Raw genomic sequence first — 26,521 nt, forward strand, 5'->3', positions numbered from 1 at the left:
CTATCTCTGATCCTGGGGTCACTGGGCAGGGACGGGGAACAGGAACCCTGGCTGGTTCCCTCCTCTCTGACCCCAGAGTCACTGAGCAGTGAGAGGGAACAAGAACCCTGGCTGATTGCCCCTTCTCTCATCCCAAGGTCACTGAGCAATAATGGGGGGTAAGAACCCGGGCTGCTTAGGAAGGAACTGAATCCAAGGGAGTTGGGGCAGGGTGCTGCTTTACTGATGAGACCTCTCTTCCACCATGCTGCCCCTCCTCTGGGAACGACAGCCCAGATCTCGAGTGGACTGGATGCTGGGTTGGGGAGGTGGGTGGTGGGGGCAATGGGTTGGCTGGTATATGCAAGTCTGCGGGGATGGCCCAGACGGCTTCCTGCGCAGTGGTTCCAGTGTGGGGACAGCCTGCCACCTAGTGTACAGATACAGAACTGCTCCACCACCCCCGCCCCCGCCCCCCCCCCAGCTCCCTGCCTCGACCGGACTCCCCTGGGTCCTGCAGACCCTCCTACTTCCTCGCTAATACTGAGCAACTCAAGATCCAAGCTATTTCATTCCTGCTCTAGCTACCGCGGCTGCTGTGGTTACAGCTACACGCACCTGGGGCTTTGGGAGCCTGGGTTTTCCAATACCAAGCAACCCTTTGGGTGTGCAGGGGAGCGATACACACACACATCTACTCAGATACACAGTGAGAGATACACACATACAGACACAGAGACACTTACACACACACACACACAGATGGACATATAGTGAGAGATGGACATACATACAGAGATACACAAATACATTGACAAATATAGAAACACACACAAACACCGTGGACGCTCCCTAACCCCGCTGCCAAAGGAGGAGGGTTGGGCATGGCGCTAGCAAATCCATCCAGTAAAAACCCAGAACTACAGAAACGGCTACAGAAGCTCCAAAGACCTCAACCCGAGGAGAAGAAGGATCTTCGAGATGGGCTACACCCGGAGACAACTTGAAATATTGGTCCAGGACAGAAGACTCGGGCGAACTACTATCGGCGGCATATGTCCCAGTAGGGGCGATGGGGGTTACGTAAGTACACACACACACACACACACACACACACACACACACACACACACACACACACGAATACAGAAATTCATACGGACACATATATAGTGAGAGATGCAGAGGCAGACACACAGGAACAAAGATACAAGCACACAATACACACCCACACACAGGTGGGGATGTGGAACAAATTGCCAGAAGTTGATGCAATTCCAATGTTTTTTTAAGAATACATAAGTGGATAGGAAAGGTTTGAAGGGATATGGGTCAAGCACAGGCAAATGAGACCAGCTCAGCAAGTCACTTTGATCAGCATGGATAAGTTGGGCCAAAGGGCCTGTTTCAGTGTGGGCACGGGCACACACACACACACACACACACACACACACACACATCAAAACAAACTCCAAACACTTTGTGCATCACACAGGAGCCACCCGTAATTCCCTATTGCTGGGGTGCCAGTTCTCTCTGGGAGACAGGGCAGGGACAATCAAAAGGGCCACAGACACCAGCGGACGGGGAAGGTGTTTTATTCATGTTACCAGCGGATTTTGAAGCCTGCATCCCGAAGAGGCAAGAGTTTGGTGAGAGAAGGTCAGGTGAGAGTTCAGTCGCCACACTTCAGGGTACGGCCACGACTCTCATGATGTTGGTGGCCCCTGGGCCAGACCGCCAGCCGGTGACAACAATCACCACGTCGCCAACCTGCACAAACTCCCGGGCTTTAGCTGAAAGGCAAAATGGGACAGGTTACTGAAACACCCAGCACAACTCAACCCTCACACTCACCAGGACAGGGTCAGACACAGAGTGAAACTCCCTCCACACCGTCCCATCACACACTCCCGGGGTCAGACACAGAGTGAAGCTCCCGCTACACCGTCACATCACACACTCCCGGGGTCAGACACAGAGTGAAGCTCCCCCTACACCGTCACATCACACACTCCCGGGGTCAGACACAGAGTCAATCTCCCTCCACCCTGTCCCATCACACACTCCCGGGGTCAGACACAGAGTGAAACTCCCTCCACACCGTCCCATCACACACTCCCGGGGTCAGACACAGAGTGAAGCTCCCGCTACACCGTCACATCACACACTCCCGGGGTCAGACACAGAGTGAAGCTCCCCCTACACCGTCACATCACACACTCCCGGGGTCAGACACAGAGTGAAGCTCCCCCTACACCGTCACATCACACACTCCCGGGGTCAGACACAGAGTGAAGCTCCCTCTACATTGTCCTGTCACACACTCCCGGGGTCAGACACAGAGTGAAACTCCCTCTACACTGTCCCATCACACACTCCCGGGGTCAGACACAGAGTGAAACTCCCTCTACACTGTCCCATCACACACTCCCGGGGTCAGACACAGAGTGAAACTCCCTCCACACCGTCTCATCACACACTCCCGGGGTCAGACACACAGAGTGAATCTCCCTCCACACCGTCCCATCACACACTCCCGGGGTCAGACACAGAGTGAAACTCCCTCCACACCGTCACATCACACACTCCCGGGGTCAGACACAGAGTGAAGCTTATTCCACACACTCCCATCACACACTCCCGGGACGAGGGTCACTCCCAGCGTCCTATTACCGATGCGAATTGCCAGGTTGACCCTTTGGTCAACATCCTCAGCCCACAGCTGGTTCTCCTGACGGTACAGGACAGGGAAGATCCCACGGTACAGGTGAGTTTGCCGGGACACTCGCTCACACCTGGTGACGGCGATAATGGGTGCTCGAGGTCTGTACTTGGACACCAGCTGGGCCGTCCTGTCAAAGACAGAGTGGGGGATTGAAGGGGAGAGGGTTTAAGAATCATCACCTCTACGGAGTGTTTCAGAGCCTGGCCTCTGCACTTCCACCTCACTGGGAATCCCAACTACATTTATATATCGCCCACCTCACAGCAGCCCCAACAGCCAATGAGGCTCCATTGTCTGGATCTCACCACCGCAAGATCCCAAATATGTCAACGAGACACTGAACGGACATCTCACTGCCCCTCCTACAGCACAGTTCCTTCTTCACTGCCCCCCCCCCACAGCAGAGAGCTCCCTTACCTTCCCTGCCACAGCTGAGAGCTCCCTCACTGTCCCCCCAACAGCAGAGAGCTCCCTCACCTTCCCTCCCACACCAGAGCTCCCTCACCTTCCCTCCCACAGCAGAGAGCTCCCTCACCCTCCCTCCCTTAGCAGAGAGCTCCCCCTCACCATTCCTCCTGCAGTACGACACTCCCTTCTCACAGTGCTCCCCTTTCATTGCCCCCCCACCAATAGCACAGGGTTCCCTTCTGACTGTTTCGCCCTTGCAGGGTGGTGCTCCAAACTCATTCACCCACTGCGTCAGGGCACTGCTTCCTCACTGCCCCTCCCAGGCTACTTCCTCCTCAGCGTCCTTTTCCCAGTCCTTCCTCGTCACAGCCCATCTAACTGTGCTGTGTTCCCTCCTCACCATTCCTCCCACAGCCCCCCTCGCCTCCCCTACCTCTGGGTGGGGGCTGGGCGTTCTCCCCTTACCTGCCAGACCTGGTCAGCACCACGATGGCCCCAGCACATGATTTGAAGGAAGCCTCAACTGCGCCGATGGCAGTGACCTCGGTGGGGTCACGGGTCAGAGGCATCGACCTCCGGAGCTCCTCGAACAGCTGATGGTGAAAGACAGCAGCCTCGGCCTCTCGCGCGATCTGTCAAGTGCAGGGGTAGACGGAAGAACAGGTCAGAGGCCAGCCATTTCACGGGTGGGAGGGGGGCCCTGCCATTAAAACCCCTCCACGAAACATTACAGTCCCCGTTTCCCTCCGAATCCCAGCCGAAAGTAACCAACTGGACATCCAACCGGACTGTCCCTTTAAAGATAAAGATTCGCTTTATCTGTCACATGTGCATTGAAACACACAGTGCAACATGTCAGTTGTGCTGGGGGCAGCTCACCAGTGTTCTCAATCCTCTGACACCAACATAGCATGCCCACAGCTTTAGTTCCAACCCGTACATCTTTGGAATGTGGGAGGAAACCAGAGCACCCGGAAGAAACATGGTCACAGGTCACAGGGAGAGTGTGCAAACTCCTTACAGACAGTGGTAGGAACTGAACCCAGATCAGTGATTGCTGGTGCTGTAAAGTGATTTCACTAACGGCTACACTGCCGTTCTGCTCAATCCAAACCATACCAATCTTGGCAGGGAACACACATCAAAGTTGCTGGTGAATGCAGCAGGCCAGGCAGCATCTGTAGGAAGAGGTACAGTCGACGTTTCAGGCCGAGACCCTTCGTCAGAAACATGAGTCCTGACGAAGGGTCTCGGCCTGAAACGTCGACTGTGCCTCTTCCTAGAGATGCTGCCTGGCCTGCTGCGTTCACCAGCGACTTTGATGTGTGTTGCTTGAATTTCCAGCAAGTGCAGAATTCCTCGTGTTTGCATTTTTTAAATCTTGGCAGGGGGTGAGGGAAGAGTCTGGAGTGGAACAAAGGCAGGGAATCTGCCCATTTGCGCAAGACGTGTGAAGGATCCAGGCTGATCTCGCTGTAAATGATGCTGCAGTCCCTTACTTGAGGAAGGATATACTTGCTTTGGAGGTGGTGCAGAGAAGGTGCACCAGGTTGATTCCAGAGATGAGGGTTAGAATTTGACGAGAGATTGTGTCGCCTGGGACTGCACTCGCTGGAATTCAGAAGGATGAGAGGAGATCTTATAGGAACATATAAAATTATGAAAGGGATAGATAAGATAGAGGCAGGCAAGTTGTTTCCACTAGTAGATGAGGCTAGAACTTGGGGACATAGCCTCAAGATTCGGCGGGGGGGAAGTAAATTTAGGATGGAGATGAGGAGGAACTGCTTTTCCCAAAGTGTGGTGAATCTGTGGAACTCTCTGCCCAATGAAGCAATGAAAGCTACCTCAGTAAATATATTTAAGAGAAGGTTGGATAGATTTTTGCGTAGTCGGGGAATTGAGGGTTTTGGGGGAAAGGGAAGTTGGTGGCGATGTGTCCATGGTCAGATCAGCCATGATCTTATTGAATGGCGACACAGATGGTCTGTTCCTGCTCCTATTTCTTATGTTCTTATCCCCGCAATTAATCCAGAATTGCCTGAAAATATTCCAGGACTCCTTAAGGTACAGAATTCCGAAGATTCACAACCCTCAGAGATTAGATTATCTTTATTCCGGTTGAAGATCAGGCTTCATTGTAGTCAAAGATCTAAATGTAAAGAATAGTTAAATTTGCCACATGTACATTGAAACAGACAGTGAAATGTGTCTATTACGTCAACAGTCAACACAATCCAAGATGTGCTGGGGGCAACGTGCAAGTGTCGTCATGCCTCTTGCGTCAGTGCAGTCTGCCCACAATTTACTAACCCAAACCCAAACGCCTTTAAAATGTGGGAGGAAACGGGAACACCCAGAGGAAACCTACACGGTCGTAGGGAAGCCATACAAACTCTTTACAGACCGCAGCAGAATTGAACCCAGATCGCTGGTCTGTAAATCTACCATGCAAACTGCCTAACATGGGTGACCCCCGATCTTTAAGCAGTGACCACAGTTCTAGATTCCACAAAGGAGGGAGTATCCACGCACACCCACCAAGACCCCTTGGGATCTGAAACGTGTTTACAGAACTATGAGAAGCGTCAACTGGTTTCGGAATCAGAATCAGAATCAGGTTTATTACCACTGGCATGTTTCATGAAATTTGTTAATTTTGCAGCAGCAGTTCAATGCAATACACAATATAGAAGAAGAAAATAAAAGAAAATAATAATAATAAATAAAGTAAATCAATTTACAGTATACATAGATTGAAATCATGCAAAAAACAGAAGCAATTGTACTGTATATTAAAAAAGTGAGGTAGTGTTCACGGGTCCATTTAGAAATCAGATGCCAGAGGGGAAGATAGCAGGGGGGAAGAAGCTGTTCCTGAATCGCAGAGTGTGTGCCTTCAGGCTTCTGTACCTCCTACCTGATGGTAATAGTGAGAAAAGGGCATGCCCTGGGTGCTGGGGGTCCTTAATAGTGGACGTTGCTTTTCTGAGACACTGCTCCTTGAAGATGTCCTGGATACTTTGTAGGCTAGTACCCAAGATAGAGCTGACTAAATTTACAACCCTCTGCAGCTTCTTTCAGTCCTGCGCTGTAGCCCCCCCATACCAGTGATGCAGCCTGTCAGAATGCTCTCCACGGTACATCTATAGAAGTTTTTGAGTGTATTTGTTGACATACCAAATCTCTTCAAACTCCTAATGAAGTATAGTCGCTGTTTTGCCTTCTTTATAATTGCACCGATATGTTAGGACCAGGTTAGATCCTCAGAGATCTTGACACCCAGAAACTTGAAACTGCTCACTTTCTCCACTTCTGATCCCTCTGAGGATTTGTATGTGCTCCTTCGTCTTACCCTTCCTGAAGTCCACAATCAGCTCTTTCGCCTTACTGATGTTGAGTGCCAGGTTGTTGCTGCGACACCACTCCACTAGTTGCAATAGCTCGCTCCTGTACGCTCTCTTGTCACCATCTGAGAGTCTATCAACAATGGTTGTATCATCAGCAAACTTATAGATGGTATTTGAGCTATGCCTAGTCATGGGTATGGAGAGAGTAGAGCAGTGGGCTAAGCACATACCCCTGAGGTGCACCAGTGTTGATTGTCAGCAAGGAGGAGATGTTATCACCAATCCACACAGATTGTGGCCTTCCAGTTAGGAAGTCGACGATCCAATTGCAGAGGGAAGTACAGAGGCCCAGGTTCTGTAACTTATCAATCAGGATTGTGGGAATGATGGTGTCAAATGCTGAGCTATAGTCGCTGAACAGCATCCTGACATAGGTGTTCGTATTGTCCAGGTGGTCTAAGGCCGTGTGAAGAGCTATTGATCGTTGACCTATTGTAGCGATAGGCAAATTGCAATGGGTCCAGGTCCTTGCTGAGGCAGGAGTTCAGTCTAGTCATGGCCAACCTCTCAAAACATTTCATCATTGTAGATGTGTGTGCTACCGGGTGATGGTTATTAAGGCAGCTCACATTATTCTTCTTAGGCACTGGTATAATTGTTGCCTCTTTGAAGCAAGTGGGAACCTCCACCCTGCAAGGGATCACCCTCTTTAAAGACAGCCTAACATGGGCCTCTAGACAGAGATCACAGGGTTACTGGGTGCAGCAGGGATCTTCACAGCTGTAGTTATATTCTCCCTTTCAAAGCGGCCAGAGAAGGTGTTGAGCTCATCTGGAAGTGAAACATCGCTGCCATTCATGCTATTATTGGGTTTCGCTTTGTCGGAAGTAATGTCTTGCAAACTCTGCCAGTTGTCATACATCCGATATCACCTCCAACTTGGTTTGAAATTGTCTCTTCGCCCTTGAAATAGCCCTCTTAAAATCATACTTGGTTCTCTGGTATAGACCTGGGTCGCCAGACTTAAATGCCACAGATCTGGCCTTCAGCAGACAACATACCTCCTGGTTCATCCACAGCTTTTGTTTGGGAATGTACAGTAAGTCTTTGTAGGGACACACTCATCCACACAGGTTTCGAGCAGGGGTTCCCGACTTTTTTTATGCCATAGACTAATACCATTAAGGAAGGGATCCATGGACCTGAGGTTGGGAACCCCTGGTTTAGATAGCTGGTATCATTCTCCCGCCAGGGTAAAAAGATGGCCTTCTTTTAAGGTGAGGTCGGGAAAGTTCAAAGGGATGTGCTTTTTTTTTCCACACAGAAGAGAAGTGGGTGCCTGGAATGCACTGCCAAAGTTGGTGGTGGAGACAGATACGACAGAAATGTTTAAGAGGGATTCTGTGATGCTGGAAATCCACACACAAAACACTGGAGGAATTCAACAGATCAGGCAACGTCTATGGAAGGAATAAGGAGTCAATGTTTTGGGCTGGGACCTTTCATCAGGACTGGAAAGTAAAAGGACAGAAGCCAGAATAAGGAAGTGGCGGTGGTGGAGGGAATACAAGCTGGCTGGTGGCAATGCTAATCACTTTTACAACTGGTATGTCCCTCACGATCTCACAGAGTGGCCCACATACACGACCCTGGTTCCTGTTGGCTCAGGTTGATCTTCCCCCACCCCTGTGAGGGAGGTGATGTATTCCCACACCCACTTCCCTCCTCTCCCCTATTACTAGACCCCCTCTTTCCTCTCCCGTCCTTTTTTCCTGACTTCCATGCCCCCCCCACCAAAATCAACCCCTCACAGTTCCCCCACCCACCACTTCCAAATCTTCCCAGTGATTCCACCATCCACATCTTCCTTCCCCACCCCATTCCCATTCTGAAATGTCAGTCCTCTTCTGCCATGATGAGGTCAGGTTAGAGGAGCAACACCTCATATTCCATCTAGGTAGCCTCCAACCTGATGGCATGAACATCAATTTCTCCTTTCAGAATTTTTTCCCTCCCCCTTCCCTCTTCTTCAATTCCCCATTCTGGCCTCTTACCTCACTTTGGTTGCCTCTCTTTTCCTTTCTCCCATGGCCCACTCTCCTGTCCTATCAAATCCCTTTTTCTCCAGCCCCTTAACTTTCCCACCCAGCTTCTCGCTCTCCTCCTCTCCCCCCCCACCTTTTTATTCTGATGTCTTCCTTCTCCATTTCTAGGCCTGACGAAGGGCCTCAGCCTGAACTATCGACTGTTTACTCTCTACCATAGATGCTGCCTGACCTGCTGAGTTTCTCCAACATTTTGTGTGTGCTACTCTGGATTTCCAGCATCTGCAGAATCTTTTGTGTTTATCATCCACCTTCTCCTCTCTCCTCCCATCTTGCACACCAACCCCTCCCTCACTTAATCCCACCACAGCAACCGATCTCTACTTTCAAACTGTACAAACCTATTTCCCTCCAATAAACTTTACTTTTGACCCAGGCAACACACATCAAAGTTGCTGGTGAACGCAGCAGGCCAGGCAGCATCTCTAGGAAGAGATACAGTTGACGTTCCGGGCCGAGACCCTTCGTCAGGACTAACTGAAAAGAGATTTAAGATCTCTTACTAGCTCTTCTTTCAGTTAGTCCTGACGAAGGGTCTCGGCCCGAAACGTCGACCGTACCTCTTCCTAGAGATGCTGCCTGGCCTGCTGCGTTCACCAGCAACTTTGATGTGTGTTGCTTGAATTTCCAGCATCTGCAGAATTCCTCGTGTTTACTTTTGACCCAGGTCAGTTTGCATCCACACCACACCGTGAACAGAGCACAGGGGACGGGCCATCCTGGGAAAACACGCACACCGGCTTCTCTTCCAATGACATGTTCTATACTTTTTTGGTAAAGCAGCCAGCATAATCAAAGACCTCAGCCATCCCAGATATTCTCACCTCTCCACTTTCCCATCAGAAAAAAAAATTCAAAAGCCTGAAAGCACATACCACCAGGCTCAAGGACAGCTTCTATCTCGCTGTTATCAGACTCTTGATCAGAGATCTCATAGGCTAACAGGTGAACTCTTGATCTCCCAGTACACCCCATCACGGCCCTTGCTCTTTATTCATGCCTGCTCTGCACTTTCTCTGTAACACTCTATTATGCATTCTGCTTTCCTTTTACTACCACTGACTCAACTTGCAAGTTAACCTTCAGGAATCTTGCATAATGACTTCCCAAGTCTCTTTTTTGAATTTTCTCCCCATAAGACCATGAGATCATAAGACATAGGAGCAGAATTAGGCCACTTGACCCATCAAGTCTGCTCGGCCATTCCACTATGGCTGATCCATTTTCCTCAAGAACCTATCAACCTTCACCTTAAATACATCCAATGACCAGGCCTCCGCAGCCGTCTGTGGCAATTAATTCCACCAGTTGAATAAAGAAATTATTCCTCCTCACCTCTATTCTGAATGGATGTCCCTCTATCTTGAGGCTGTTCCCTCTGGTCCTAGACTCACCCACTATAGGAAACATCCTCTCCACATCCACTCTATCCAGGCCTTTCAACACTCAATAGGTTGCAATGAGATCCCCCCCCCCCCTTTTTCCTAACTTCAAGCCAGTACAGGTCCAGAGCCATCCCTCCTCACATGATAAGCCTTTCATTCCTGGGATCATTCTTGTGACTTTCCTTTGAACCTCTCCAATGTCAGCACATTCTTAGATAAAGGGCCCAAACCTGCTCACAATACTCCAAGTGAGGCCTCACCAGTATCTTGTAAAGCCTCAGCATTACATCCTTGCTTTTTATATTCCACTCCTCTCGAAATGAATGCTAACAACGCAATTGTCCTCCTTACCCCTGACTCAACTTGCAAGTTAACCTTTAGGGAATCCTGCACAATGACTCACAAGTCTCTTTTTTCAGTTTTCTCCTCATTTAAAAAATAGTCTGCGCTTTTATTCCTTTGACCGTGAACTTCCTGACACTGTATTCTATCTGCCACTTCTTTGCCCATTCTCCTAATCTGCCTAAGTCCTTCAGCAGACTCCCTGCTTCCTCAGCATTACCTGTCCCTCTGCCTATCTTATATTGTCCGCAAACTTGGCCACAGAGCCAGCAATTCTGTTATCCAAGTCATTGACGTATAACATAAAAAGTAGGGGTCCCAACAAGAATCCCTACGGAACAAGACTAGTCACTGGCAGCCAATCATAAAAGGCCCCCTTTATTCCCATTCTTTGCCTCCTGCCATTCAGCCAATGTTCTATCCATGCTAGTACCTCAGCCTCATGTGCAGCACTTTGTCAAAAGCCTTCTAAAAATCCAAGTACACAACATCCACTGATTCTCTTTTGTCTATCCTGCTTGTTATTTCCTCAAGGAATTCCAACAGATTTGTCAGGCAAGATTTTCCCTTAAGGAAACCATGTTGACTTTGGCCTATTTTAACATGTGCCTCCAAGTACCCTGAAACCTCACCCTTAACAATCCACTCTTAACATTTTCCCAACCAAGGTGAGGCTAACTGGCCTGTTATTTTCTTTCTTCTGCCTTCGTCACTCCTTGAAGAGTGGAGTAACATTTGCAACGTTTCAGTTCTCTGGAACCATGCCAGAATCTATTGATTCTTGAACGGTCGTTACTATGCCCCCATAGTATCTTCAGCCACCTCTATTAGAACCCTGGGGTGTAGTCCCTCTGGTCCAGATGACATACCTACCTTCAGACCTATCAGCTTCCCAGGCACCTTCTCCTTAGTAATAGCAACTGCATTCACTTCTGCCCTTTGACACTCTCGAACATCCGGCATACTGCTAGTGTCTTCCACAGTAAAGACAGATGCAAAAGGCTTATTCAGTTCATCTGCCATTTCTTTGTCCCCCATTACTACCTCTCCAGCGTCATTTTCCAGTGGTCCAATATCCACTCTTACTTCTCTTTTACACTTTATAAATCAGAAGAAACTTTTGATATCCTCTTTGATATTATAGGTTAGTTTACTGTCATATTTAATCTTTTCCCACCAGAAGTTGCCTTCTGTTGTTTTTAAAAAATTTTCCCAATCCACTAAGTCCCCACTAATTTTTCCTCCATTATACACCTCTCTTTTGCTTTTATGTTGGCTTTGATTTCCCTTGTTAACCATGATTGGATCATCCTGCCTTCAGAATACTTCTGCTTTGGGATGGATCTATCCTACGCCTTCTGAATTGCTCCCAGAAACTCCAGCCATTGCTGCTCGCCTGTCATGACTGCTGGTGTCCTCTTCCAGTCAGCTTTGGCCAGCCCCTCTCTCAAGCATCCGTAATTCCCTTTACAATGTATGGAACAATCCGCCTGGACAGCATGCAAACAAAAGCTTTCCTCGAAAGCAGCACATGGAAAAACCGGAGGAATTTAGCAGATCAGACAACTTCTGTGGAAGGAAAAGACTTGATTGATTAACTAATTAATTTAGAGATACAGCGGGGAACAGGACCTTCCAGCCCAAGGAGCTGCACTGCCCAGCAACCCGCCTAATCACAGGACAACTTACAATGACCAATTACCCTACTAACTGGCTCGTCTCTGGACTACGAGAGGAAACCAGGGCATCCAGTGAAAACCCATGTGTACACAGGAAGAATGCACGAACTTTCTTACAGAGGACGGCAGAATTAAACTCTGAACTCTGACGCCCCAAGCTGTAATCGAGTCGTGCCAACTGTTATGCTACTGTGGCTTCTGTAGATGCTGCTCATCCCACCGAGTCCCTCCAGCGGATTGTGCGCTGCTCCAGATTCCAGCGTTCGCAGTCTCTCATGTCACTGTATCTCAGTACACTGAACAATAATAAACCAAAACGCAGCAGGTCAGGCAGTATCTATGGAGAGGAATAAACAGTCAACGTCTCAGGCCAAGACCCTTCATTAGGACATCCTGATGAAGAACCTCTGTCCAAAATGTCAACTCTTTATTCCTCTCCATAGATGCTGCCTGACCTGCTGAGTTCCTGTAGCATTTCTGTATATGGTCAAAAGAAGTGGATTGTGAGGTCAAGACTCCATGACCCTAATGCACCCCTCAGGATGTTTCCTGTGTTGGGGGAGTCCAGGACCAGAAGGCACAGCCTCACAATAGAGAGATGTTCATTTAGAACAGAGATGAGAAGGAGCTTCTTTAACCAGAGGGTAGTGAATCTATGGAATTCATTGCCGCAGGCCGCTGTGGAGGCCAAGTCATTGGCATATTTAAAGCAGAGGTTGATAGGTTCTTGATTAGTCAGCATGTCAAAGGTTATGAGGAGAAGGCAGGAGAGTAGGATAATAGAATGAGAGGGATAATAAATCAACCACGATGGAACGACGGAACAGACTCAATGGGCTAAATGGTCTATTTCTGATCCTATATTTATCGTCTCTTATGGTCTTCTAATGATAGCCAGGTGTGTTGCAGGAAGAGAACGCAGGCCTCTGATCAAAGGCAACACACTCAAAATACCAGAGGAACTCAGCAGGTCAGGCAGCATCCACGGAAGGGAATAAACAGTCAGTGTTTCAGGCCGAGACCCTTCACCAGGACTGGAAAAGAAAGGGGCAAATGCCAGAATAAGAAAGTGGTGGGAGGGGAGGAGTACAAGCTGACAGGTGATAGGTGAGACCAGGTGAGGGGAAGGATGATCAGCATCGTCTGTGTTGCTCTAAATTTCCAGCGTCTGCAGAATCTCTTGTTTTTGAAGGGTTGTGGGAGATGGAAAGGGTTATAGAAACAGGGAAGTAATTCACTTCCTGGTATTCCTGTGACCCTGACTGACTGCTGACAGTGCCTTCAGAGACCTCTCTCCCTACCTCTCCTCCCCTGCCTGACCTTGAACCTGACCAGCACTGCTTCTCACTGGACTCACCGCATGCTGTGTGCGGACGGCCTCCACGGGGTAGGCACCCTTGGCAGTCTCAGCAGACAGCATAATGCAGTCCGCTCCATCCAGGACGGCGTTGGCCACATCACTGCTCTCTGCACGGGTGGCTCGAGGTCTCTGCACCATACTCTCCAACATCTGCTGGGGGTTCACATCAGTCAGAGAGGCTGCAGAGTCAGGGTCACTGCCACCCCACCAATGTCCAAACCATCCCCCTCTAAAACAAGCTCGTCCCAGTGTGTGTACGTGAGAGAGAGAGAGATTGTGTCTGCTGGAGTTTGAATGTGTGTGTGGGAGTTTGTGTGCATGTGCATGTGAGACCCATCCCTAGTGAAGATTTCTATGTGTGTTTGTGTGCATTAGTATTTGTGTGTGGGAGTTTGTGTGTGTGATTTTCCCCCCGTGAGGGTCACTCTGTGTGTGTTTGTGTGATTTTTCCCCCAGTGAGGGTCACTCTATGTGTGTCTGTGGGAGTTTGTGGGTGTGGGGGAGTTTGCATGTGAGACCCGTTTCCTAGTGAGGGTCAGTGTGTGTGTGTGTGCGCATGCGTTACTTGCCCCAGTGAGTGTCCCCCCCACTCCAGAACAGACCTGTGTGGCACAGATGACCGGTTTTCCAGCGTAGTTACATCGGCCAATCATCATTTTTTGAGCCAGAAAGACTTTCTCCGGCGGGATCTCGATCCCCAGGTCGCCCCGAGCAACCATGATCCCGTCACTGACTTCCAGAATCTCGTCAAACCTGCACACAGAGACTCCGTACTGTGGGGTTGTGACCTTTGCAATCCTCTCCATCTCAATGAGACCGGTGCAGCCCCTTCACTTACCCCACCCACTAACCCTTGACCCTACACACTGACTTCACCTGTGTTCATATGCTGAATCCCGACCCTACATGCTGACATCTGACCTTTCACCTGGCCCTTGAACTATGACCCTATAATCTGACTCTTGACCTCATTCCCTGAACCTTAAATTGCTTCACCAAGTTCACACTGACCCCAAATCTCACCCCAATACTCTGACACCTGACCCTGCACATTGAAGCCAATCTCCCACCACAAACCTGGCGTGTTGACCCTGTAAACTACTTCCTGACCTCGAGCACACACCCCTGACCCTGTAACTCTAACATCTGATTTCTCAACTTGGAAACTGACCCCCAACCCCTGAAACAGGTACTCCAGCCTCTGAACCCTGCACTCTGACTCCTAAATCCCACATTCTGACCCTTGAACTCTGGCCGCTTAATCCCATAGACTGACCTAAATCCCACAATGACCCCTAAAATCTGACCCCCTGTCCTGCGTTTAGACCCCTGAACCCCATACTCGGACACCTGGACCCTCCCCTCAGGGTCAGAATGCAGTCTTCAGGGGTCAGAGATGGATTTAGGGTCAAAATCCTGTTCTAATCCCTTAAATCCTGACCCCAGAACCCTGGCTTTTGACCCTGCCCACTTACTGCCGCACTCCTTCGTGATTCTCGATCTTGCTGATGATCTTGATGTCCTTGCCTTCCTCCCCGAGGATCCGGCGGATGATCCGGACATCCTCTGCCCTCTGGACAAAGGAAGCGAAGACCATATCGATCCCAAGCTCCAGACCGAAGCGCAGGTCACGGGCATCGCGCTCCGAGACGGCCGGAAGGTCAAGGGCCGCCCCGGGCAGGTTTACGCCCTTCCGGCTGCACAGAACCCCTCCGTTCTCCACCTCCGTCAAGCACTGATCTGGCCCTAAGCAGGCACACAGCCGGTCAAAGGTCAGCTGGACAACCCCTGCCCCACAATCAGCTGCGGCTCAGTGCACTGTCCCAGAAGGTCAAGGGACAAGCACAAATCCGGAGACTGTTTAATACAGACAAATAATGCAAGATAATTATGTTCAGTTCTGGTTCCCTCATTATAGGAAGGATGTGAAAGCTTTTAGAAACACAGAAAACCTACAGCATAATACAGGCCCTTCGGCCCACAAAGCTGTGCTGAACATGCTTTTACCTTAGAAATTACCTTGGGTTACCCTTAGCCCTCTATTTTTCTGCGCTTCACATACCTGTCCAGGAGTCTCTTAAAAGACCCTATCGTATCCGCCACCACCATTGTCACCGGCAGCCCATTCCATGTACTCACCACTCTCTGCGTAAAAAACTTACCCCTGACATCTCCTCTATACCTACTTCCAAGCACCTTAAAACTGTGCCCTCTCTTGCTAGCCATTTCAGCCCTGGGAAGAAGCCTCTGACTATCCACATGATCAATGTCTCTCATCATCTTATACACCTCTATCAGGTCACCTCTCATCCTTTGTCGCTCCAAGGAAAAAAAGGCTGAGTTCATTCAACCTATTCTCATAAGGCATGCTCCCCAATCCAGGCAACATCCTTGTAAATCTCCTCTGCACCCTTCCTATGGTTTCCACGTCCTTCCTGTAGTGAGGCGACCAGAACTGAGCACAGTACTCCAAGGACCAGGGTCCTGTATAGCTGCAACATTACCTCTCGGCTCTTAAACTCAATCCCACGATTGATGAAGGTCAATGCACCGTATGCTTTCTTAATCACAGAGTCAACCTGCGCAGCAGCTTTGAGTGTTCTATGGACACACACCCCAAGATCCCTCTGATCCTCCACACTGCCAAGAGTCTTACCATTAATACTATATTCTGCCATCATATTTGACCTACCAAAATGAACCACCTCACACTTATCTGGGCTGAACTCCATCTGCCACTTCTCAGCCCAGTTTTGCATCCTATCAATGTCTCGCTGTAACCTCTGACAACCCTCCACACTATCCACAACACCCCCAACCTCTGTGTCATCAGCAAATTTATGAGCCCATCCCTCCACTTCCTCATCCAGGTCATTTAAAAAAATCATGAAGAGTAGGGGTCCCTGAGGCACACCACTGGTGACTAACGTCCGTGCAGAATATGACCCGTCTATAACCACGCTTTGCCTTGTGTGGGCAAGCCAATTCCAAGCAATGTCCCCTTGAATCCCATTCCTCCTTACTTTCTCAATAGACCTTGCATGGGGTACCTTGTCAAAAGCCTTGCTGAAATCCATATACACCACGTCTACTGCTCTACCTTCATCAATGTGTTTAGTCACATCCTGAAAAAATCCAATCAGGCTCGTGAGGCACGACCTGCCTTTGACAAAGCCACGCTGACTATTCCTAATCATATTATGCCTCTCCAAATGTTCATAAATCCTGCCTCTCAGGATCTTTTCCATCAACTTACCAATCACTGAAGTAAGCCTCCTGGTCTATAATTTCCCGAGCTATCTCTACTCCCTTTCTTGAATAATAGAACAACATCTGCAACCCTCCGATCCTCCGGAACCTCTCCCATCCCAATTGATGATGCAAAGATTATTGCCAGAGGCTCAGTAATCTCCTTCCTCGCCTCCCATAGTAACCTAGGGTACAGCTCTTCCAGTCCCGGTGACTTATCCAACTTGATACTTTCCAAAAGCACATCATCTTTTTTAATATCTACATGCTCAAGCATTTCAGTCTGCTGTAATTCATCCCTACAATTGCCAAGATCCTTTTCCGTAGTGAATACTGAAGCAAAGTACTCATTAAGCACCTCTGCTATCTCCTCCAGTTCCATACACACTTTTCCACTGTCACACTTGATTGGTCCTATTGAGAGGGTGCAGCGGAGATTTACCAGGAGGCTGCCTGGATTAGACAGCATGGCTGATGAGGAAAGGTTGAGCGAACTAGGGATTTTATCTTTGGAGAGAAGGAGGCTGAGAGGTGACTTGGTAAATGTGTACAAGATGATAAGAGGCATATATCAAATGAGTAGCCAGAGACCTTTCCCAGGATGGAAATAGACCAGAAGACATCCTTTTAAGGTGATTGGTGGAAAGTAGGAGGGGGTGGCAGATGTAGTTTCTTTTAAAACAGAGAGTAGTAAGTGCATTGAACAGGCTGCCGGGGGTGGGGGGTAGAGGCAGATACATTAAGGACATTAAGATAGGCACATGGATGAAAGAAAAATGGTGGGCTATGTGGGAGGGAAGGGTTAAATTGATCACTGAGTAGATTAAAAGGTCAGCACAACATCATGGACCGAAGGGCCTGTACTGTTCTATAAAGTTGCTAAACGTATTGAACATGGAAGATATTGGTAGTGATGTGTTTTGCCTGAAAATCTAATGGAGCGTTACAAAGTTATGAAGTGGGGCGAAAGAGGGCATGGGTGGGGGAAGAGGAGAGGTGTGGTAAGGAGGAGGTTGTCTGGAGGGGTGTGGGGGTAGATGGGGGAGAGAATGTGAGGGAAAGGAGATGGGAGGGGAGATGCAGGGGAGATGAGAAAGAATGGAAGAAGAGTGGTGTGAGGGAGAGGAGTGTGGCAGGGTAGAGGGAAGGGGAGGGGAAGGAGGAGGAGGGAGCTTTGGGGGAGAGGAGAAGGGGAGGAGGTGGATGCTTGGGGGAGAGAGAAGGGGGGGAAGGAGAGGAGGAGGAAGAGAAGGAAGAAGGGAGGTCCTACCAATCTCCTTGATGAGCAGCGAGATGAGCCCGTCATCCAGGAAGATCTTCCCTCCGACACTAACCACCTGCGGGAGGTTGGCGTAGTCCACGAAGATAATACTCTTGTCACATTGTTCCTCGAAGCTGCGGTCAGTGGTGACTGTGACCTCCGACCCCTTCACCAGCTCAACCTGCCCCGACTCGCTCTGTGTGACCCAAGACCAGGAGGTGGGTGGATCCAGCCAATATCAGTGTCCCGACCCTTGACCAACCTCCCCCAACACTACCACCTGAACCGTGACCCCTGAACCCGGCACCTGACAATGTTATCCCACCCAAACTCTCAACACTTGTACCTGACCCCTCAACCCCCAATACCAGTTCCCTTACATGAAACCAAGATCCCATCATGTAACCCACTCCCTGAGATCTCTTATTCCATACACAAATCCTCCTGTACCCCCAGATTAAATCCCGGCCTATAACTCAATCCCAGGGATCTGTTATTCTATATATAAACCCCCTGAACCCTTGGATTAGACATCGGCTTTAACTCACTTCCAGAGATCAGTTATTCTATATACATAGCCCCTGACTTCCATATTATATTGCACCTCTTGATTTCACTCCATCAATCGATCAGTTGATCCCAATCCTTCCCAGCCAATCCCCAAATCCGTGAATGGATGTGCAGGGCATAGGAGAAACCCAGAGATCCACAAGCCTGTGTATTGAATCCTCAGCCTCCAATGTCCAGTCTGAGAGAGCTGGACCCCTGGTCCTAGACCTATGTGGTGGGCCAGCCTCAGTTGGGTCAGGCGACCATTAACTCCACACTCTGTCCCCCCCCCCCCCAATGGTCACTCACCCCTCTGACGAGTCCAGTACGGATTTCGGGTCCCTTGGTGTCGAGGGCGATGCCCACTGTCCTGTGGTACAAGGGGCTTGAGGAGAAGCTCTTCAGAGCCTGTCGCAGATTGTTGACAGTGGTGGTATGGTACTGCGGTCAAGGGGCAAGAGGAGTAGAGAGTCAGATTGACGCAAAGTGACAGGTTGGTCAGTGGGGTGAGGAGTACTCTACTACGTCCCCATCACTCTCCCACCCAGCCAGAGCCAACGGGAGGGAGGCAAAGTTAGCTGAAGTGGGAGAGGATCATTGGGATCCAAAGATGCAGGGCCCTCAGCGTTGTCAATAAGCCCTCCCATCTGTCTAACGAACTCTTTGACCACCTACCATCGGGGAAGTACCACAGCATCACAGCAAGAACTGTTAGGATGGGAAACAGCTTCTTCCCATGGGTTGTGAGACTACTGAACTGCCTGATACCACCCACGTCTCATCACGTATAAAGTGTTGTACTGTTTACTCTTTAAAGTTGTGTCGTAAATGCTCCTTATTATTTGTTTATTTACTAGTGATAATATTACTGTATGTGTTAGGTGTGAGAGTTAGGTACTGTGTTGTGTCCAGAGGAACATTGTTTCGTTTGGCGGTATGTTGTGTACAGTTGAATGACAATATACTGAACTTTAACTTGAACTGGGGAGGGGTTTAATCTTTGCCCTGAACCAATTCACACATTCCCCTTCTCCCAAGAAGGGACAGGGGACATCAGAAATTGCAGAAAACAGCCTTCCCTCCATTAACTCCAACTGAAATTCCCATTGTCTAGGAAAACACTCAATATAAATCAGGGAAACATACACAAGATGCTACAGGAACTCAGCAAGTCAGTCAGCATCTTTATACTTTATACTTTATTGTCGCCAAACAATTGAGACTAGAGCGTAGAATCATCACAGTGATATTTGATTCTGCTCTTCGTGCTCCCTGGAGTACAAATCTATAGTAAATATTAAAAATTTAAATTATAAATCATAAATAGAAAATAGAAAAGGGGAAGTAAGGTAGTGCAAAAAAACCGAGAGGCAGGTCCGGATATTTGGAGGGTACGGCCCAGATCCGGGTCAGGATCCGTTCAGCAGTCTTATGGAAAGAAGATGTTCCCAAATCTGGCCGTACGAGTCTTCAAGTTCCTGAGCCTTCTCCCGGAGGGAAGAGGGACGAAAAGTGTGTTGGCTGGGTGGGTCGTGTCCTTGATTATCCTGGCAGCACTGCTCCGACAGTGTGCGGTGTAAAGTGAGTCCAAGGATGGAAGATCGGTTTGTGGGATGTGCTGTGCCATGTTCACAATCTTCTGCAGCTTCTTCCGGTCTTCGGACAGTGGAGAGGAATAGAATGTTGGCCTGAAACATTGTCTCTTTATTCCTCTCCATAGATGTTGCCTGACCTGCTGAGTTCCACCAGCATTTTGTGTGTGTTACTCCGGATTTCCAGCATCTGCAGAATTTCTTGTGCTTACAATATAGTCGGGGACCCCTCCCGCCCACCCCAGACATTCTCTCTTGTCCCCTCTCCCATCAGACGGAAGATACAAAAGCCTGAAAGCATGAACCACCAGGCTCAAGGACAGCTTCTATCCCACTGTTATCAGACTGTTAATGGGCCTCTCACCCTAAAGATGAATTCTTATCCTCTCTATCTACTTCATCATGGCTCCTGCACTTTGTCTGTCTGTATCTGTAACACTCTATTCTGTATTCTGGCACTGCTTTTCGCTTTGTACTACGTCTATGTACGGAGGTTTGCAATCGTCTGTTTGGATGGCAAACAAATGTTTTCCATGCTATCTCAATATACATGGCAATAAGAGGCTAATTACTAATATCATTGATTCCTTCACTGGGGTAACCTTTGCTTTCGATTCAGTTCACTGGTCCTCCAACTCTTGAAAATGGACCCCTCCCCACTTTTGGGGGCGGAGGGTGGAGTTGTTCAGCAGGGGAGGTTGGAGTGTGAACAGGATTACTGGGGTTTCAAGGCTGAGGAGGGGGTGGTGGATTTTGTGTCTCACCTGGTGCGTCCCATGGGAGAAGTTGAGGCGCACGATATTCATGCCAGCTTTCACCATCTCCTTCAGCGTTTCCACCGTTTGGGATGCTGGCCCTGCAATCCAGAGGGAGAGAGGAAGAGAGGGGGAGGGGTGGGGGGAGAGAGAGAGATTGATTGATTCAGACTGGTATGGTACAGTCCAGAGACGGGCTAGTACCAGCTATGATCAGAGAATGGCCAACCCCGGAATACCACCATTCCCTCTGGCTGTTCCACCCTGGAATAAAGGTCGTTCTACCAGAAACGCAGAGAACAGGAGGCACACATGCCTTCCTCATTCAGAGCATCGAGTAGAAGAGTCAGGAAGTCCTTGGGTTGGTTTCACTTGGAGGATTGTGAGCAATTCTGGTCACCCCATTACAGAAAGGATGTGGAGGCTTTGGAGAAGTTCACCAGGATGCTGCCAGCGATAGTGCTGGAAGCAGATTCAGTTACTGGTGTTCAGGAGGCTGTTAGATAGACACTTAAATTGTTTTCGGTTCTGGTCGTCTCGCTATAGGAAGAAATGAGAAGCTTTAGAGAGGATGCAGAGGGGATTTACCAGGGTACCGCCCAGATTACCGCAACTGTAACAAAAATTGATCCCCCTGGGATCAATAAAGTATGACTATGACTATTAGAGAGCATATCTTATGAGGATAGGTTGAGCGAGCTAGGGCTTTTCTCTTTGGAGCGAAGGAAGACGAAAGGTGACTTGATTAAGGTGTATAAGACAATAAGAGGCATTGACAGAGCAGACCACCGGAGATCTTTTCCCATGGTGGAAATTATGAGGGGCCATAATTTTAAAGTGATTGGAGGAAAGTATAGTGGGGATGTCAAGGGTAAGTTTTTTTTCGCACAGAGAGTGGGTGTGTGGAACACGCCACCAGGAATGGTGATAGAAACTCATACATTAGGGACATATAGGAGATTCTTGGGCAGGCAAAGAGATGCAAAAAAAATGGTTATAGGCTTTGTAAGAGGGAAGGGTTAAATTGATCTATGTCAGTACACTATCGTGGGCTGAAAGCTTTGTTCTTGTGCACTACTGTTTTATGTTCATCCGATGTGGCTTCTCAGGACCACGCTCCCACCCCTCTCTCCTTGGTGGGAGTGCGGGAGGAACACAAGGAGAATGGGTTACCATAAATTAGAAAAGTATGCAAAAAGAGAGAGAGGAGGGAGGGGGGTGAGGGGGGAAGAAGGGGGAGAGAGGAGAGGGGGAGGGCTGGGTTCCATACAAAGCAAGCTCGGATCCTTCTTACACCAGGGCAGGACCACTGGCCTGAGAGGCCATATGTAGCTCCTGTTCATTCCTCCCACTGCTACTGCTCCACCCTCCACAGTCCGATCCTGGGCCCCAGCAGCTTACCGATGGTGCAGATGATGCTGGTGTTGCGGGCGCTGGTGGGCTCGGAGTCGATGTCCAGCAGGCACAGGTGCTCCAGGAAACTGGTGGCCAGCTCGGCCCTCAGCTGCTGCCGCTGCACGAAGGCCGTTCCCATCTCCTGGAAGAGCTGGTCCCGGCTGCCCCAGGCCTCTCCGCTGAAACGCCGGCCAGACTCTGCAACACAAAACATATGGAGCATCTCAAAGGGTCAGGTCTTTTATAAAGATTAAAGAAATTAATTTATTTGTCTTTATTTGTCCCATGTACGAAGAAACATACAATGAAATGCGACATTTTGCATTAAAAGCCAACAGCAAAAAAAAGTGCTAGGGGCAGCTCGCAAGTGTCACCATGCTTCCAACGCCAACACATCAAGCCACAACTCAGTAACCCTAAAATGTACATCTTTTTGGACTGTGGGGGGAAACCAGAGCACCTGCGGGAAACCCACGTGGTCACGGGGAGAACATACAAACTCCTTACAGACAGCCCCGAGAATTGAACCCCAATCGGTGAGCACTGGTGCTAATGATTATACTAACCACTACGCTACTGAGTCACAATCAATGGAGGAAAGGGCAGGGGAGGTGAAGATCCAAACAATACATTGACAGCAAGGATGTTTGGAGTTTTCAGTGGGGTGAATGAGTTTAATACAGAGAAGCCTGACTCATGAAAAAGATCCAAAGGCAAACCATCAACTAAACGGAGAGAATGCCGGTGAAGTGGTAGAATTGGTTTATTAGATAGATAGATTGACATACTTTATTGATCCTTGTCACATGAACCAAAATACAGTGAAAACCTTGTCTTGCTTACTGTTTAAATAGATCTAATCAATACACAGTGCATTGAGCTAGAGTAAGGTAAAACAAAAACAATGCCAAATAAAGTGTAAAATCCACAGAAAGAGTGCAGTGCAGGTAAATGATAAAGCGCAAGATCATAACAAGGCCACAAGGAGTCCATCTTATCATACAAGAGGTCCCTCCAAGAGTCTGGTAACAGTGGGATGGGACAGAAGCTGCCCTTGAGGTAGTACTTTGCTTCCAGGCAATTGTATCTTCTGCCCGATGTGAGAAGGGAGAAGATTGAGGTGCTCTAGTGCAGAGTTAGCAAGCAGGGGAAGCTAGTGGTGAGGAAGGCAGACTTGACTGTCGAAGAAGGTTTTTGAAAGGGTACAGGTTACAGTCGCGCAGGGTGTTGGTCAGGGATAGGATCTAATTGCTTCTTGAATCCAGTCGACCAAGTCACCATGGATTCCTCATGCCTCAATCTTCTGGATTAAGGTGTCATGAAAGACCTTGTTGAATTAAAGAAATTAATGGTATGTTTCTGAAAAATTGGAGGGTTGAGGACAAAGGGAACAGGTATAGGAGATATGAGACAATTGTATAGAGTGGCAAGGCAGGCTTGAGGGACTGAGTGGCTATTTTCTAGTGTTCTTCGAAGGAAAGCTGTTCTTTGCCTGTGAGGTTGGGAGGGGATTAGAGTTACACTGTAGGTGGGGGGGGGGATTAGAGTTACACTGTAGGTGGGGGAGGATTAGAGTTACACTGTAGGTGGGGGGGAATTAGAGTTACACTGTAGGTGGGGGGGAATTAGAGTTACACTGTAGGTGGGGGAGGATTAGAGTTACACTGTAGGTGGGGGAGGATTAGAGTTACACTGTAGGTGGAAGGGGGGGATTAGAGTTACACTGTAGGTGGGGGGGGATTAGAGTTACACTGTAGGTGGGGGAGGATTAGAGGTACACTGTAGGTGGGGGAGGATTAGAGTTACACTGTAGGTGGGGGAGGATTAGAGTTACACTGTAGGTGGAAGGGGGGGATTAGAGTTACACTGTAGGTGGGGGGGGATTAGAGTTACACTGTAGGTGGGGGAGGATTAGAGGTACACTGTAGGTGGGGGGGATTAGAGTTACACTGTAGGTGGGGGAGGATTAGAGTTACACTGTAGGTGGAAGGGGGGGATTAGAGTTACACTGTAGGTGGGGGGGATTAGAGTTACACTGTAGGTGGGGGGGGATTAGAGTTACACTGTAGATTTGTGGTTGCTGAAATCATGGGGGTTGGTTTGGTGGGCAGATTTTGGGATTGAAGATGGGAGAGTGAAAGATTTCTGTAGTTAGACAATTGGGAGAGGGTATTAGGAAGTCAGAAGAGCAAAGAGAAAGAAAAAAAATTGAAGAGTGAGGGAGGGAGAGAAAGACCATAAGACATAGGAACAGAATTAGACCGTACAGTCCATCTACTCTGCTCCTCATTCTATCACGGCTGATTTATTTTCCCTCTCAACCCCATTTTCCTGCCTTCTCCTCGTAACCTACAAGGACCCATCAACTCCGCTTCAAATATACCTCGTGACTTGGCCTCCAAAGACGTCCGGGCAATGACTTCCACAGATTCATCCACTCTCTGGCTGAAGAAATTCCTCTATATCTCTGCTCTGAAGGAACATCCTTCTATTCAGAGGCTGGGCCCTCTGATTGTAGACTCATTTTGGAAAGTTAGAGGAAATGAGAGAGGGAGAGAAGGAGGATAAGAGAGGAGGGGAGAGAGAGAGAGAACGAGAACCCCAGAAATTCTTCTCGAGCCCTTTTCCATCTCTCTCTTGAAATAGAAACATAGAAACATAGAAAATAGGTGCAGGAGTAGGCCATTCGGCCCTTCGAGCCTGCACCGCCATTTATTATGATCATGGCTGATCATCCAACTCAGAACCCCGCCCCAGCTTTCCCTCCATACCCCCTGACCCCCATAGCCACAAGGGCCATATCTAACTCCCTCTTAAATATAGCCAATGAACTGGCCTCAACCGTTTCCTGTGGCAGAGAATTCCACAGATTCACCACTCTCTGTGTGAAGAAGTTTTTCCTAATCTCGGTCCTAAAAGGCTTCCCCTTTATCCTCAAACTGTGACCCCTTGTTCTGGACTTCCCCAACATCGGGAACAATCTTCCTGCATCTAGCCTGTCCAATCCCTTTAGGATTTTATACGTTTCAATCAGATCCCCCCTCAATCTTCTAAATTCCAACGAGTACAAGCCCAGTCAATCCAGTCTTTCTTCATATGAAAGTCCTGCCATCCCAGGAATCAATCTGGTGAACCTTCTTTGTACTCCCTCTATGGCAAGGATGTCTTTCCTCAAATTAGGGGACCAAAACTGCACACAATACTCCAGGTGTGGTCTCACCAAGGCCTTGTACAACTGCAGTAGTACCTCCCTGCTCCTGTACTCGAATCCTCTCGCTATGAATGCCAGCATACCATTCGCCTTTTTCACCGCCTGCTGTACCTGCATGCCCACTTTCAATGACTGGTGTATAATGACACCCAGGTCTCGTTGCACCTCCCCTTTTCCTAATCGGCCACCATTCAGATAATAATCTGTTTTCCTATTTTTGCCACCAAAGTGGATAACTTCACATTTATCCACATTAAATTGCATCTGCCATGAATTTGCCCACTCACCCAACCTATCCAAGTCACTCTGCATCCTCTTAGCATCCTCCTCACTGCTAACACTGCCGCCCAGCTTCATGTCATCCGCAAACTTGGAGATGTTGCATTTAATTCCCTCATCCAAGTCATTAATATATATTGTAAACAACTGGGGTCCCAGCACTGAGCCTTGCGGTACCCCACTAGTCACCGCCTGCCATTCTGAAAAGGTCCCGTTTATTCCCACTCTTTGCTTCCTGTCTGCTAACCAATTCTCCATCCACATCAATACCATACCCCCAATACCGTGTGCTTTAAGTTTGCACACTAATCTCCTGTGTGGGACCTTGTCAAAAGCCTTTTGAAAATCCAAATATACCACATCCACTGGTTCTCCCCTATCCACTCTATGAAATGATCAATGTGTGCGAGTGTGTAAGTGTCAGAGGCAGTGGAGAGAATCTCAGACCTTGTTCCCTCCTCACCTCATGAGTGATGTGGCTGATGAGACACCGGGGGAGGAATTGAGCAAGGGAGGAAGGGGGCAAGCAGTATGAGGGGTTGCCTGATGGGGAGGGAGGACTGCTGGGTGAGATGAGGGTAGTAGAGGAAGGCAGGGAGGGGAGCTGAGGGAAACAAGAGCGGCTACAAACCTGCCATTTTCAGCAATTTCTCTGATGGGGTTCTGTCCTACGCAGTGTCCCTGAGCTCTGAGCACAGTTCAATGTCCGTCTGTGAGATCTGAGACCTGGGGTAATAATTAACCCTACAGATAGAATGCAGGAGCACCCTGCTCCCTCCTCCCAGTTAGCCTCTAGCCCACATTTCCCATTCCTGTCTGTGGTCCCTCTCTCCTCCACATCCCTTGCCCTCCCATTCTCTCCTGCCAGTCTCTGTCACTTCCCAGGTCACTATC

At 48.8% G+C, this 26,521-nt stretch overlaps 1 protein-coding gene across 1 annotated transcript; it reads right to left on the reverse strand.

Annotated features, from left to right (window-relative positions):
- Positions 1-1,561: 1,561 nt before the first annotated feature.
- On the reverse strand, positions 1,562-26,331 carry LOC134343011 (pyruvate kinase PKM-like). Its single transcript, XM_063041817.1, has 11 exons — positions 26,259-26,331; positions 22,144-22,335; positions 20,752-20,843; positions 18,705-18,836; positions 17,856-18,042; positions 14,812-15,082; positions 13,939-14,089; positions 13,334-13,486; positions 3,581-3,747; positions 2,656-2,834; positions 1,562-1,775 (listed from the first exon to the last, which is right to left on the reverse strand). Exons 1-11 carry the CDS (start codon positions 26,263-26,265, stop codon positions 1,669-1,671), a joined length of 1,638 nt encoding a protein of 545 aa, XP_062897887.1. The 5' UTR covers positions 26,266-26,331; the 3' UTR covers positions 1,562-1,668.
- Between the last annotated feature and the right edge of the window lie 190 nt (positions 26,332-26,521).

The sequence above is a fragment of the Mobula hypostoma genome, chromosome 2, assembly GCF_963921235.1.
Source record: "Mobula hypostoma chromosome 2, sMobHyp1.1, whole genome shotgun sequence".
Taxonomy (NCBI): Eukaryota; Metazoa; Chordata; class Chondrichthyes; order Myliobatiformes; family Myliobatidae; genus Mobula; species Mobula hypostoma.